At 40.8% G+C, this 14362-nt stretch overlaps 1 protein-coding gene across 1 annotated transcript in view; it reads right to left on the reverse strand.

The window, feature by feature from the left end:
• Window positions 1-1930: 1930 nt before the first annotated feature.
• The window catches only part of MED13 (mediator complex subunit 13), a 56783-nt gene continuing 44351 nt past the window's right edge, over window positions 1931-14362 (reverse strand). The window contains exons 17-30 of the mRNA XM_014952994.1: window positions 13501-13668; window positions 11966-12189; window positions 11204-11393; window positions 10219-10684; window positions 9356-9575; window positions 8378-8569; window positions 8012-8235; window positions 7277-7419; window positions 6610-6768; window positions 6289-6474; window positions 5929-6077; window positions 5503-5676; window positions 4238-4338; window positions 1931-3345 (exon numbers count right to left, since the gene is read on the reverse strand). Coding sequence (XP_014808480.1) covers window positions 3213-3345; window positions 4238-4338; window positions 5503-5676; window positions 5929-6077; window positions 6289-6474; window positions 6610-6768; window positions 7277-7419; window positions 8012-8235; window positions 8378-8569; window positions 9356-9575; window positions 10219-10684; window positions 11204-11393; window positions 11966-12189; window positions 13501-13668 — 2729 coding nt within the window. The 3' untranslated portion in view covers window positions 1931-3212. The remainder of the gene's footprint in view (window positions 3346-4237; window positions 4339-5502; window positions 5677-5928; window positions 6078-6288; window positions 6475-6609; window positions 6769-7276; window positions 7420-8011; window positions 8236-8377; window positions 8570-9355; window positions 9576-10218; window positions 10685-11203; window positions 11394-11965; window positions 12190-13500; window positions 13669-14362) is intronic.

A 14362-nucleotide genomic window follows, 5' to 3' on the forward strand; every position in this document is an offset into this window, starting at 1 on the left:
TTAAACTATTTTTGAAAGCTTTAAAATAACGTAACATAATATTTTGATATTACAGTATTAACAAACAGCGCTGGGTTAAAGACGTCTGCAAGTCTTCATAGCAACGCACGGAGTTAAAATTACCAGAGGTAAATATAGAAATACAATAATCTGCGCCATAACTGACAGCTAAGTAAGAACATAGCTCAGGATTTAAATATAAATTCATTTCTGTTTAATTATTCCAGGAAATGTTAGAAAGAGCTAAACGTTACAGCTACTTTAGAAGGTGAGGGTTGTTTGGAGGTTCAGCTGGTGGGCTGCTGGGCCAGCAACAGGGGTGTTGGAAATCTAATTCAATGAGTAGCGAGTCAAAAGTGACTCAATGGCTTAAACACAGTAATAGCTAAGTTAAAATACCTATTTTTTAATCTGAATGGAAGGATCTCAGATTCTTCTTTCATTGGACACTTAAAAGGAGGTGAACCTCCAGGGCTACTTAACAGAGCACTGCCAGGAACAGCGTTTTCTTGCAAGACCATTTTGGAAAGCTTTAGCTGAAATGTTCAGGTATTTAAGCTTGTACTTGCTCAAGAACCCAAGTCACTGGATTGTGACAGTTTGATTTATAAACCAGCTCTTCTGTGCATTTAAAATAGTTAAAGTAGCTGAACAAAAGAGTATGCCCAATGTGGTAGCTGGTGCTGGCAGGTTTGATATGTACATGGCTGGCTCTGATCCTCCCTCCAGAAATGGCCCCTCCTCATCTTTCCTAGTGGTTATGAGGTTATCCTTCACTTTAACTGCATTTTTGGGGGAAGAAGTGGGAAACTGGCAGCTTTCAGAGTTGGGAGTTTCACAGGGAAGGCCGTGGAGCAGGAGACAGGACACGGTGACACCAGGGCTCAGGCAACCCATTCACTTACCTTCGTGGCCACAAGCCAGACTGAACACAAAGGAAACGACACCAAAACCCAGCCCTTGGAGCTTGGCTGAGCCAGGGTTAAAAATGACCACTTACAACAAAGCTTAAAAAAAAAAAAAGATAAGACATATGCTTTGAAAATTCCAGTTTTAGGAGCACTGATAAAGCCTTCTGTAAGACAATAATGTGCTGTTTAATCGGCGGTGCGTTATCGTTACCAAGATAAAGTAATGGACAGACCCAGTGTTTAACTCTGTTTATCAAAATACGCTAATTTCTGATTGCATTCATGGTATTTTGACGAAATGACTGCAAAATTTCATCACCAATTAATTGTACAACTTCTTTATACAAAACCAAAAAAAAAAATTGCTAATATTTTATATACATGATTCAAGGAGACTTGCTTATGTGAAAAAAAATGATCTCCGGCAGGTATTCTGCATTTGCAAAACATGATTTTCCATCAACAGAGTAAGTTTTGTAAATGCAAACAAACTCTTCCTTGGAGAGGATTCACAGCAGGCGCACCCACGGATCTTAAAACTTGCTCCTTTGAAGGTTTAAACCCGCGAGAGGGACAGCACTGAGAGCCAGGACACGGGGTATCGCACCAGGAGACACGTTTTTAACCCAGCAGTCGGATGAGGAACCCAAGAAAACAATAAAAAATCCTATGCAGTTGCTCTTCAGCACCCGTAGGGGCTATTTTAGAGCAGCATCAGAACATTTGGCATGTGCTGGGAGGAAGGAAGGAAACTACTGAGAAAAATAAACACTGACTGGATGGAGATAGAGGGAGAGGGTTAGGAAAGCCTTCGAGGTGTCAGTCCCTTCCTCAGGGAGGGCTCAGCCTCCTTGGCACGTGCCCCGGCCACAGCCTGAAACAGGGGACACGGGGAAGGCCACACACTGATACTTGGGACCTTCACCACAAATGTGCCAAAAATACATTAAAAAAGAAAATGTTCAGGGTTTTTCGTGCTTTTTTTTTTGTTGGTTTTTGTTTGTTGGTTTGTTTTTTTTAACTAGTGGAATAAAATCTGAATACCAGAATTCACTGAGAATCTATATACACCACATTTTAGTTAAACACACACCAATCTTAAAGTCAAGATTGACTATTTTTGCATTTGTAAAATGGCTAGAGCTGGGCTAAATTTCAGCCTTCCAGGAGACTTTGGATAAGATCAGAGGTTTGTTTTGTTTTTTTTTCTGTGTTTTATGCCTCAGATTTGTGTTTTATCACAAGTGTTGAAGAAAGTAACGCAGTCACCACAGCGCCAAGAATATCCAGGTAACACCAACTCACAGTAGATATTCTTGTAATATTCAAACTTGGAACTGGCAAGAGATCTGAGAATCTAGCCACAGCCCTGAACCATAACACAAACTTCAATTGAAGAGTTTATTCGTTTTATTCTCACTACAAGTTAAACCACCTACAATATCACTTAATATATTGCCATTGTTACTCTGTAAAGGTGTGATATAAAATGCTGTAAGACCCGGTACCTTTTCAATTTATATAAACACAGTGAACTTCATTACTGTACATGTACTCTGCAACTACAGCTTAGCTGTAAATCCCCCACACACAATGGTATGGACATTAACCCCTCTATCCCCATTAAACTGTACATCAAGACAATACAAATTTACTGTCCCCACCCACCCCCTTACAAAAAAATAATACTCTAAAAGCAACCTACTGCAACTTTTAATTAAGACGATTACATATATTTTAGACCAATTGCTTTAAAGCAAGAAGGCAGTATAAACCTTCTAGGAAAATTTTTATAAAAGAGGTTAAGAAATATAAGACAATTTATACATTTAAAAACTTACAATAAATAAGAGATGCAGGCATTTTTGAATACTAGGTACTATAATCCAATACAAGAACATCTTGATGTTCCGAAGCCATAGGTTGAAACTTATTGTTCCTCATGTTTTCTTCTCATCTCCATGCTTTGAATATTCATTAACCATGACTGGGTACTATGGCTCATTACTCTTCACAAATACTGCGGTTGGGGAAAAATGGTTAATTTTGCTACTAAAAATGTTATAATACACTTTCTGATCATCATTCTAAAGCGTCCCCCATAGTCGATGACTCCAAGACAGGAGGGCAACAGGTGCCCCTCTCACAAGTCAAAACAATATTTGCTGGAAGTAACAAGATTCATACCCCATCACAAACAACTTGCACTGAGAAGAATTATAACTTAGTCCTGCAGTGAAATATCCCTTTTCCTCATTGTTTTTGTTTTTTTTTTTTTGTCTTGCAAAATTCAGATGAAGATCACAGCATATTCATGATAAAGTTATACAACTGATTCAGCACCACAAAATGAATCGGGAGACACGACCGTCTGTCCTGGGTTGCAGGATCACAGGTTAGCCAGGAGAGTGCATTGTACTGTTCCAGAACAAACCTGAAAAGCAAACAAGCTTCCATCAAGCCAACGGATTTTTCTCATCCAGTATTTTACAGCCCTAATAATCTAATACAGTCCAGTTGCTTTGGTATTAAAAACACAAAATAGGTTTTGGCAACATTCTGAAATAACGCGCCTTTTTACGACAAGCGGTTCAAAGCTAAACCTCCTTTCAGTGGAAAACTATCATTTTAATTGTCTTACGCTTAATTCATGTCAAGAGGTTCACATATTTTAAAAAAGCCACAAGAAAAAACATCTGGCATTTTCTTGTCCTACATTGACACGAGTCTCTCCAGACTCTAGTAGTTCAGGATTTCAATATTCCTGCAAGATTGCTGTGCAAGATCCTGGCTTAACTGCAATTACCTCCCACTCATTTATGCACCATCTTCTGTGTTACACCTCAAACTCGCTTCTAGCTTGAGGAATTCACTGTCTTCCAAATATTTTCAGTTGTAATTACATTGACATGAGTCTCTCCAGACTCTAGTACTTCAGGATTTCAATATTCCTGCAAGATTGCTGTGCAAGATCCTGGCTTAACTGCAATTACCTCCCACTCATTTATGCACCATCTTCTGTGTTACACCTCAAACTCGCTTCTAGCTTGAGGAATTCACTGTCTTCCAAATATTTTCAGTTGTAATCAACACTGATTAGTTAAAGAAGTGCTTAGAGACATTTGTTTAATTGCACTGTTCTGCGATAAAGCCATCTTTAAATCCCTGAAAGCACAGCAATTTGTATTGTCTCCGTGCTGCACCAAGGGTATCAGCAGCACAAAGGGAAAACCAACAGCAGGAAAAATAAACAAATCTGGAGCTTCACTGCAGCAGCATTAAAAGTGAAACACACAATATTTTTACAAGTGATCAATGATAAATACCTGAGCACATCAGAAGTTTGATTAGAATCAAGTGGATGGGAGTGTTTACTGTGGAGTAGCTCGTCTGATTGCACTGAAGGCACGTGGAGGTGCAAAGAGGCCTAAGGAAAGAAAGAAGATGCCAGAAATTACCACCTGATTCAACTACAGCACCTTTTCTTCCCTCTCTATTGCTGACCTGGACCTTGCACTCACCTTCTAGTCTCTGACACAAAAGCCAAAACAAATCTTATCCTTAGTTCCTGAACTTGTTGATGGTCTATCAGAATATAAAGGAAATGCAGACAGATCTCTCAAAAGCACAGTACTAGTAGGAATTATTTTTTTTTTAATCCCTTTGCTACATTAAGTGATTACTGAGAAAGCACCTCAAGAGGCCCAAGCTGTCTAGTAATAATCAGACTTGGAAGTTCAGTTGCTTTCCATAAGATGATCTATTTATATCCCATATATAGAACTGCTTAGGGTAAATAATAAATCCTCTAGTCAAAAAAAAATGTCTTCTATTGAAGTTGCAGCTGATCTAAGGCCAAGAGGAACTGCTAATCCAGACACAAATAAGGCTGCAGAAGATATATCTGTATCATTAGAAAATAAAGCCTAGTATTAGAGATGCTAATTTAAGTCAAAAGTGAATAATGTTAGCATACAGAGAAACTTTCTGTATTAATGTAGAGCCTTAAATGTGCCAAGTATGTCTTGATTGTGCCATAAAAAGATAAGGGGATCAGACAATATCCAGACAGATGACACAATGGCTATCACTTGGCAGCAGCCAACATGGAAAACGTAGCTTTTATGCTTTGTGCAATACATACAGAGCTTTATTTATTTATTTTTACCCAGCGTAAATGAGCTATTACATGACACTTGTGTACTTCCCTCTCCACCACTGGTCCCCATGGGAGTTGGGCATTAACCAGAGATCTGTCTAGAACCTCAACCTATTCTTAAAAATACCACAGGACACAGCCAGGAAAAGAACACAGTCCTGACTACCATGAGGAAACAGTCAGAGAGCAGAGCCCTTCAGAACATTCATTACTTCCATTATCATTTTTCTTCCCTTAAAAATAAGTGAACACGAAAAGCCAAAGCTCCAAAACTTAAAACTCAACCTCTCTTCAAACAAAAGCAGATGTATCCCAAGAGACAGGCACCAATTTTGTTTTAAACATAGTAATTCTCATAATTCAGACCCCTCCACAACTTCCTACGACAGATGCCCGGGCAGACGGCTGTACCACCTACAGAAGTGACTGTACCTTAAGAAACAAGGGACACTGATTTTGTGCTTGAGGACACGCTGACCAAAACCAGTCAGGCAATGGACCTGCTTTGGCAGTTGACACAAAATAACCGAGGGCCAGTGGCTGTTGCAGGATATTTGTTACTTCATCGTGAGATTCTGTTGAAAGCAATCGATCTGTACCTTGACCCTGTGAAACAACAGGCAATGGTTTAATATTAGGAGAGCGCAAACTTAATAAAAATTACCCGTAGCTTTCAAAACACAAAGCATTTTGGAACATTCAAGCATTACACGAATCTTCCAAAGACCAACATCCAATTGATTTAAAACATTTCATAGGAATGAAATGCATTCACACCATTCATTCCACAGCAGGAAGTTCACAGACAGAGAAAACACACACAAAACCACACACAACTGTGTTTACTGCAGCACTTACCTTGCCCATATCACCTCCATGGGGGTAGTGGGACCCTGGAGAATGTACAGGGGATCCAGTAGGGGATGCAGGAAGAATATTTATAATATCAGGATCAAGATCATCTCCAGTGTCTAACAAGTCAAAGATTCCCATTCCATCTGCTCCATCTGGAAAAAGAACAAGGCCAGTGAATTTCTAGTTCCCCTACATACAGGATAGGACAATGTGTTTCTGAAACCAGGTGATTTTCCATATAAATCTTGTGGTTCATTAGAATAAACAGTCTTATTGTAACGGGAGTGACAAGGGGGGTTTTGGTTGGGTTTGTTGGTTGGTTTTTTGGTTTTTTCCAAGCAAGAATGAGCCCAATCTACTAACCATTGTTTGTGTTAAAGGCCAGATCCAAGTTTTCAGTGGTATAAGTTGACGATGCTACTTGCACAGATGCAGAGGTGGGGAACACGAGTATGTGGGTGCAGGATGTGTCCTGGGGGGTGTTCAGCTGCGACGTCTGCATGTTCAAAGTGGTGCTGCGTCCAAAGACAGAGCCGGTCGACACAGAATCTGTGCAAGAGAAAGCAGGTATTTCCTTAGTTTTGCTAAACCCGAGCTCTAAAATCCCTTGCCAAAAGAAAAAAGAGAGAGTTTCTCAAATACCTGGCATGAAAAATAAAAATAAAGAGAGAGTTTCTCAAATACCTGGCATGATGATGAAGGAGCCCTGTGGTTCCATTGCCACCAGACAAGCACTGAGGATGCTGGGAGAGTCTGCAGCCGAGATGCCACACATCCTGCACATGTCCTTTAGTCTCTTGCTGAGGGACTGAAGGTTTCGGCGACTCAGCAAACAGCTCCAGTCTGAGGAGACAAAGGACAGGGGTTTGTCTAGAAGAGCAATGCCTCCTGCAGAACACGTGGTTTCTATATAAAAGTGTGAACTGCAAACTTCATGTCTGCTAAGTTTTGAATACGCAAAGGAACTCTAAAATTATTTCAGTTTTCTTCCAGAAACAGGGACAGACACTTCATGTTATTGAAAAACAAAAGCTTCAAATCAAGTTTTAGACCCTAAAAATGCTAATGTTACCTTTTAATTCCCCATGTCCTATTCTTCCCAAACGGCCTATTACGACTCTCCACGGCAAAGAGCTCATCTGCACCAGCCCCAGGCACCACTCCCAGAGCTTCTGAAGACCAAGCCTGCGGGCAGAGCCCTTTTTCCTCCGAGCTCTAGAATGAAGAAAGAAGGGAAAAGAGAACTAGAATTCATCTGCAACAAGTTTTTATTGCCACATTTGGAACTTCCTTGTTATTGAAAAACAAAAGCTTCAAATCAAGTTTTAGACCCTAAAAATGCTAATGTTACCTTTTAATTCCCCATGTCCTATTCTTCCCAAACGGCCTATTACGACTCTCCACGGCAAAGAGCTCATCTGCACCAGCCCCAGGCACCACTCCCAGAGCTTCTGAAGACCAAGCCTGCGGGCAGAGCCCTTTTTCCTCCGAGCTCTAGAATGAAGAAAGAAGGGAAAAGAGAACTAGAATTCATCTGCAACAAGTTTTTATTGCCACATTTGGAACTTCTTTCTTGTATTAGCCCGAACATTCACAGGACCCAAAAAAAGTTAGTATTATAGTGTCCCAATCACAGCTCTTCTTGTATTAACCCGAACATTCACAGGACCCAAAGAAGTTAGTATTATAGTGTCCCAATCACAGCTTTTGTTAGTTTGATTTTCTAATTAATCACATTATAAAACTGACATCAAAAGCCAGCAAACGTGTGCGTGGAGTATGAACACACACAAAACCACTCAAGAATCACACAAAATCAAATAACATACTTCTAGAAATCTCACTGTGGAGTATGGACACACACACACAAAACCACTCAAGAATCACATGAAATCAAATAACATACTTCTAGAAATCTCACTCAATATCCACACGATATGGAAAATATCCATTTGCTTTAGCTAGTTTTGCAATATAGTGAGTCTACGTAAGTCAGAGTTATTCCTACAGCATAAACAAACAAATTCTTTGGGGGAATGAAAGAAGATATACACTCTAAAAATTAATTTAACGGTTTTGTTCTTACCTGTTTGGTACATCAATATTAATTATGCAAGTTTCTAACTGTTCTCCGTAGAGATCCGTACAGGACGCGAGCAGCCACCTCTGATCATGAGACAGACAGTAGCCCACAAAAAGCACGTTGTACTTCTGACCAGCTTCTCCAAAAGTCTCTCCCAGTTCTGTTTGCTTGTCCTTTACAGGAGCCAGTATAAAAGGAGGGGTGTAGAGCCGAATACACTCGGGTCTCTAGAAATATGACAAAGAATCAAGTTTCAGAAAGCAAATATTCCCAAGAACTCGAGTTAGTTAACGTGAAAGACGCCGGTGATTTAATAAGCACAGACATTTCTCTGATCTGCATATTTACAGTCACATTAACAACACTCACGTCAGGGCTCTTAAGAGCAGTTTCCATGGCTAAACCTGGGCCAAAGCCAGTTAATGTTTTCACGTTGGTGGAAGTTGGAAGAGGTCTCCGACACTGAGTAAAAGCTGAAAATGCCAAAGATTTTAAATGCTGAGTGTAAATCTGCCGGTCTTCATGTTTCACAGGTTGCAGAAGGTACTGACACGGGACAATCTAGAACAGATCAGAGGGGGAAAAAAAGAAATTACTATTTCGTCATTAGATTAACGGCCTTTTTTAATAGTGTTTGGGCGTGCTGCTTTTCAAATTTTCCTTTGCAACCAAATTTCTCTTGGAAAAAAAAGAAATTACTGTTTCGTCATTAGATTAACGGCTTTTTTTAATAGTGTTTGGGTGTGCTGCTTTTCAAATTTTCCTTTGCAACCAAATTTCTCTTGGTTCTTGGATATCTCCTACCACTTCTTCCAAACCTATGTGGAATTTCAAGGAATTATTCTCACTGACATTTTCTTCGGAGAAGAAAATAATTTGTTTAGAAGAGAATTGTGATGATTCCTCTGAAACTGTGATGCCCTCTGATAACTAGTTTTGCAGCAGCTGAGAACATTGCAGGGGGACATCTGTCAGGAAGGAGCAGGGTCTAAAGCCCAGCAGGGTCAGATGGTGATGGGACAAGCAGCTTTCCCATATTTCACTCATTATTGGAGTGAAATGCAACACTCCATTCCTCTGAGACAAGACTGACGAGTTTGGAATCCACTACAGGACTTAGCTTTGGTTAATAACCCCCAAACTGCTCTAAGAGCTAGAATCTTAATGATTTAACAGCCCTAGAACTGTAAGTAATGTTTACAAAGCAAACAAAACTTTCACCTTGAGGGCGTTATCGCCTCCAAAACACAGCCAAAGATCACAGAATTGTCTAGGCTGGAGGGGACCTCTCAGATCAGAGTCCAACCACAGACTTGGTTTGGCATTTTTTAATACATATCGGCTCACCTGCACAGAAATTATATTCTTGATGTTAGGAGGAAGAACCTGAACCATCTCTAAAAAGCAGCGCAGAAGTCCAAGTGTCCACAGACTAGAGGAGCTACTGTTCTCATCCTTTTTTTCATAGGTAAAAGGATCAATTATGTAAACGACGATTGCAGGCGGGTAGGTGATAGCGTGTGAATCTCCATCTGTAGGGACTCCAACTTTATCACGATCCATAGTGCTGGAAATGAAATGGGGAAACCCGTTACAAAAAGCTGTTTTGTCACAATTTATTTTTACTTTAAAACTACAATCAAATTGTCAAAGGTAAATCTAAAAGACCTTTGAGTCAAGTGCAGTGTAAGAAACAAGAAACAGTCATTTTATTTCCCAGTATTGCTTGCCTTTTCTTTAGCCTTCTTTATTACAAAAGCTCAACAGCACGTAGTTCTATTGCTTCAACTGAGGAAAAAGAGTATCTACAAGGTCAGTCTCTCAGTTAGAGCTGTCCTTACTACTGTAACTTTGATAACAGAAAGTAGAACTTTAGATGGTGCCAGTTATCTATTTCTCCCCCCCATAAAATATATAAGTGGGTAGTTTTGTGAATTTTTTCTCTTTAGAGAATAAAAAAGAGAAAGTTTATTTTTGTACCGCAGCAGACACTGAGATGAAATTAGAACTGCAGCTAAAACTGGAACCAAAAAGTTCAGCTCCACCACGAATGAACTTTCATTCTCCCTAAAAAGCAGCCTGGTGACTAGAAAAGAAATGTTTTTATTGAGGGGATGAGGGTGGCATAAATAGGTTCACACTAGTTGAGCTGAGGGTGTTGTGTTTTTGGTTTTTTTAGCCGAAGCAGGTTTGACTCTGGTGTTTGTTACCTTTCAGAAACCTCTGGATGGGGCTGTGCAGGTGCTGCAGTAGTGTCTCCAGCCATCCCTGCTGGTTGCAGTGCTGGCTGGGGCTGCTGCCCTCCCGCCTGCCCGTTCTGCACCGCGGCAGCCTGAGCGGGCAGGGAGGCAGAAGTGGTATTGTTCATGCTGCTGAAAGCTGGGAAGGAGGAGGGCTTGCTCGTGGCTATCCCGCTGCCTATAGTGGCAGAAGAGGAGGATGGGGCAGTGGTAGTCAAGGTGGAATTAGCCGTAGTAGCTGCAGAGGACATGGCACTGGTGGATGTCGCCGTCATGGTGCTGCTGGTGGGAGCTGCAGGAGCAGCAGACGGAGTGTTGGGGTTGGCGGCGTTGGCCGGGGCGGGGGGCAGAGCGGAGGCCGGCTGGCTGGAGGGAGGGACCAGGTTTGTTTGGGAAAGTAAAGAATTGTCCAAAGGCTGAGAAGCAAGATAAGGACCTAAAACCAGAAAAAAGAAAAAAAAAAAGCATAAATTTTATATGCTGTTCTTAAGCAAACTTCATCTACCTAAGTCTATAGTTTAAACAAAACAAAGAAAACCCTTAGCACACATTTTACCTATCAAATTAAAATATCTGTATTAATTTTTCAAATCCTAACATTCTCATAAGACTTTCAGAAATATCCAGAAATCTATTTTTAAAATATATATTTTCAGCCATGTGGCACTGCTAGAAATCACTGCTTCAGAACTTAGGTCACCCATACAAAAGGCAACCGAAGACGCTGTTGGGCAGCAACACTGCCCTTCCCTAAAGATACTGCTAGATGATAAAACACCATTTTAGCACATATCCAAATGTGTGGGGGTTTTGGACTTTTTTTCTCCTCAAGCTTAAAACAAAAAAACTGTAACAAACAATAGGACTCAATGAACAAATGCAATTATTTCTCCTCCTCTACTGGCACGGAGGAAGTGGTTAGTGTATGAAATAAACAGCAAAAAAAGATTCATACCCAGCTCATATCTGCAAACTTGGGCATAGAGTTTGAGTTTGGAAAACGCTTCGTTGTTGGCGTTGGCTGTCTGGGAGAACCACTCCGTGACCAGCTTCTCAGAAAGTTTCTTTGAAGCAGTAGGTCCAACTCTCATGATCCCATCAGGCAACAATTTACAGATAGGTCTGTGCTGCCCGAGCCTGCACGACTGCAAAGAAAGCAAAATAGAAGATGCAAGGTAAGGAATGTGGAAGCCTTAAAAAACTGTTAAATATCACACAAAGGAGCATGTATATACATATATATGAAGACAGAGAACTCAGCTTAATTATGATATCCCAAAGTAACATTTAATTCTAGAATACTACACCAGTATGAAACATTTAACAGTGATTTTATGGTTTATTTTTAGGTTTTCCTAAATGCAAGAAAAACAGGTTGATAGATTATCTACTCTAATCTTAATCACAAGCCAAGCAATACATGCATTTAATTAATTAAATGCAGCTAAAACAATTGAAGTGGCAATACAGTGTTTAACCACTGGGTGGCGTTTATCAGGCAGAGACTCCCAAAACGGCTGTTACTGAAAGGAACGGGGAGCAGCATGGACTGCCCTTATCTTTCCAGTGCCCATTCCTAAAACCCTTTTTAGCAGCTTTCTGAGACACCAATCATTTCCATCAGCTGAGACAAGTCTGATAAGTAGTTATGAGTTTATATATTAGAAAAAGTCTTTCAAAAATCGGTTTCTATTCTAAACCTCCATAAAAAACGTACCTCGTATATGGCAGTCAGATCCCTAAAAAAGCTTTTTGCTCCATTCAGCAGAGCCTCGTTCTCCGGACACACCACGACGTAAGCCACGTCTCTCTGAGATCCATAAGGCTCCAACATCAGCCTTTCCCAGTACGGCAACGCGAACGGAGACAGCACCAGGAAATCGTAATCGTATCCCAACAAAAACGTTGGGATTGGCAGTGGTTCCGGGGACTCATCAGTTCCTGGAAAAGCAAGACAGATTTTTCCAATATATTAAGCAGGAAACCTAAAATTAACACCCTGCTTCTAGGAAACACGACCAGAACAAACACCAGCCTTCCCAGCATCTAACAGGAAGTAGCACTGATTATAAATGGAATAGTTCTCATTTTACCAGATACAAATGAAAAACCTCCACGTATGATCCGACCCTCTGCAAAAAAGCATCAGCCAAGCATTTTTATTTGAAATCTCCCAGGGCCTCAAGAAGAATTTCCATAATTGCTTAATATTTCTATCAGTATCTTTACTGCCAAGGAAGCCTTCCCCACAGAGCCTAAACAATCAGTGATCAAACCAATGAGGGGAAAGAAACATAAATAATATGTAAAGGACCAAAAAGCAAATAGGTAAAGGACCACAGAAGGAAAAAAAAACACCATAAAAAAACCCCATGCATTTACATGTACCCTAAAAGTATAATTACCACGTTCTAAATATAGCTACAAAAGATCTGCTGGTGAAAGGTCACTCTCCAACATAGTGATAAATCAATCTCATATGCTAATGAAGGCAGTTTGTGTCTTGAGTGCACAGAATTTACCTTCTATCTGTAAATGTGCATCACGTGTTGGCCACTCCAAATATTTATCATAGACAACACAATGGATAAACCTCAGATCTTCACCACAGTTCTGAAACTACCCAGCAATAAAGCACACTTTTTCAAGCATTTCAAAACTAATGTTTTTGACTGTGCTATTTTTAGAGTAATTAAAAAGAGAGTATAAAGAGATAGTATAAAGAAGAGAGCAATTACTCTGGTTTTAACATTAAATCCATCTTTGCAATTGCAGTCCCTCACTTGGAGAAGCATCAGGTGTATATAAACAGTGTAACTGAAGTGTGTTAATTTTAAATCCACTGTGAGGGTGGTGGAGCACTGGAACAGGTTGCCCAGGGAGGTGGTTGAGGCCCCATCCCTGGAGATATTCAAGGTGAGGCTCGACGAGGCCCTGGGCAACCTGGTCTAGTTGGGGGTGTCCCTGCTGACTGCGGGGAGGTGGGACTAGATGACCTTTGGAGGTCCCTTCCGGCCTGGGCAATTCTATGATTCTAAATATGCATATTCCTTAAAAGAGTAAATAAATTATAGATATTTTCTGTTTTTCTAGAGAGAAGAATTCTCCCCTGTCTAATAGCCCTTGTTAGTCTAAAGAAAGGTCAAATGCTGTTCAGAATTCCTGTAGGCTGAATGAAGAGCCCCCAGCCCCTGGGGTTTGGTGGCCAGGCCGAGCAGAGGACAGAGGAGAGGAGCCCGGGCAGGATTTTACCGTAAGAGCCTCTGCCCGCCATTTTGTGGAACTGCTGCCAGGTGAGGGGGCCCTGCACACCCCAGGACCGCACCGTCCGCTTCTTCTGAATGGCGTCCTGGAGAACCGGCTGGAGCGAGAGCAGCATTCGGAGGATGTCCTGGGAACACTGCATGCTCACGTCCACCACTGGAAGGACAAAAAAAACCCCACAACTGTTAAGGCCTACTGCAACAACAGGCTACGACAAACCCTCCACAAACCACCCCAAAGCCTAAACTACCTTCATTTATAAACAGAATCACTCTCTTCTGGAACGTACGCACCCCCAAATGCCATGATATCCAGAGTTAAGAGATTTAGAGTTCTTCCTCTGTCCTTCTCAACCACGTACAAAAAACTGGATTTTTTTTTTTCTGTAGAGTTTTTTCCCTTGAAAGCCTTACCAACTTATGATTTAAACTAAGGGAAAAAACCCTAAAATTAAAAAAAAAAACCAACACCACACAAACAACTTGTACAGCTCTTGAACCAGAGGATTTTCCCTCCAGGTGGAGAAGGGTTGAAAAAACCCTAAAATTAAAAAAAAACCACCACACAAACAACTTGTACAGCCCTTGAACTAGAGGATTTTCCCTCCAGGTGGAGAAGGGTTGGGCAGACTGCCACCCAGTGCTCACTCCACAGAAGTTGAGGGAAGCCTCCACCAGTCACAGCCCATTTCATCAGCTCGTCACCACTAGGCCATTTTATGTTCACAGCTTAAGAATCAAAAGCTGACACAAAATTTGGTATGGCTATAGTTTCATAGCCTCTCCATTTAGAAGTATCTATACATTGTTTTATCCTAAAATACCAAGGTCACAGTAACACTGAGTCTTCT

The sequence above is a fragment of the Calidris pugnax genome, unplaced genomic scaffold (assembly GCF_001431845.1).
Source record: "Calidris pugnax isolate Ruff unplaced genomic scaffold, ASM143184v1 scaffold133, whole genome shotgun sequence".
Lineage (NCBI taxonomy): Eukaryota > Metazoa > Chordata > Aves > Charadriiformes > Scolopacidae > Calidris > Calidris pugnax.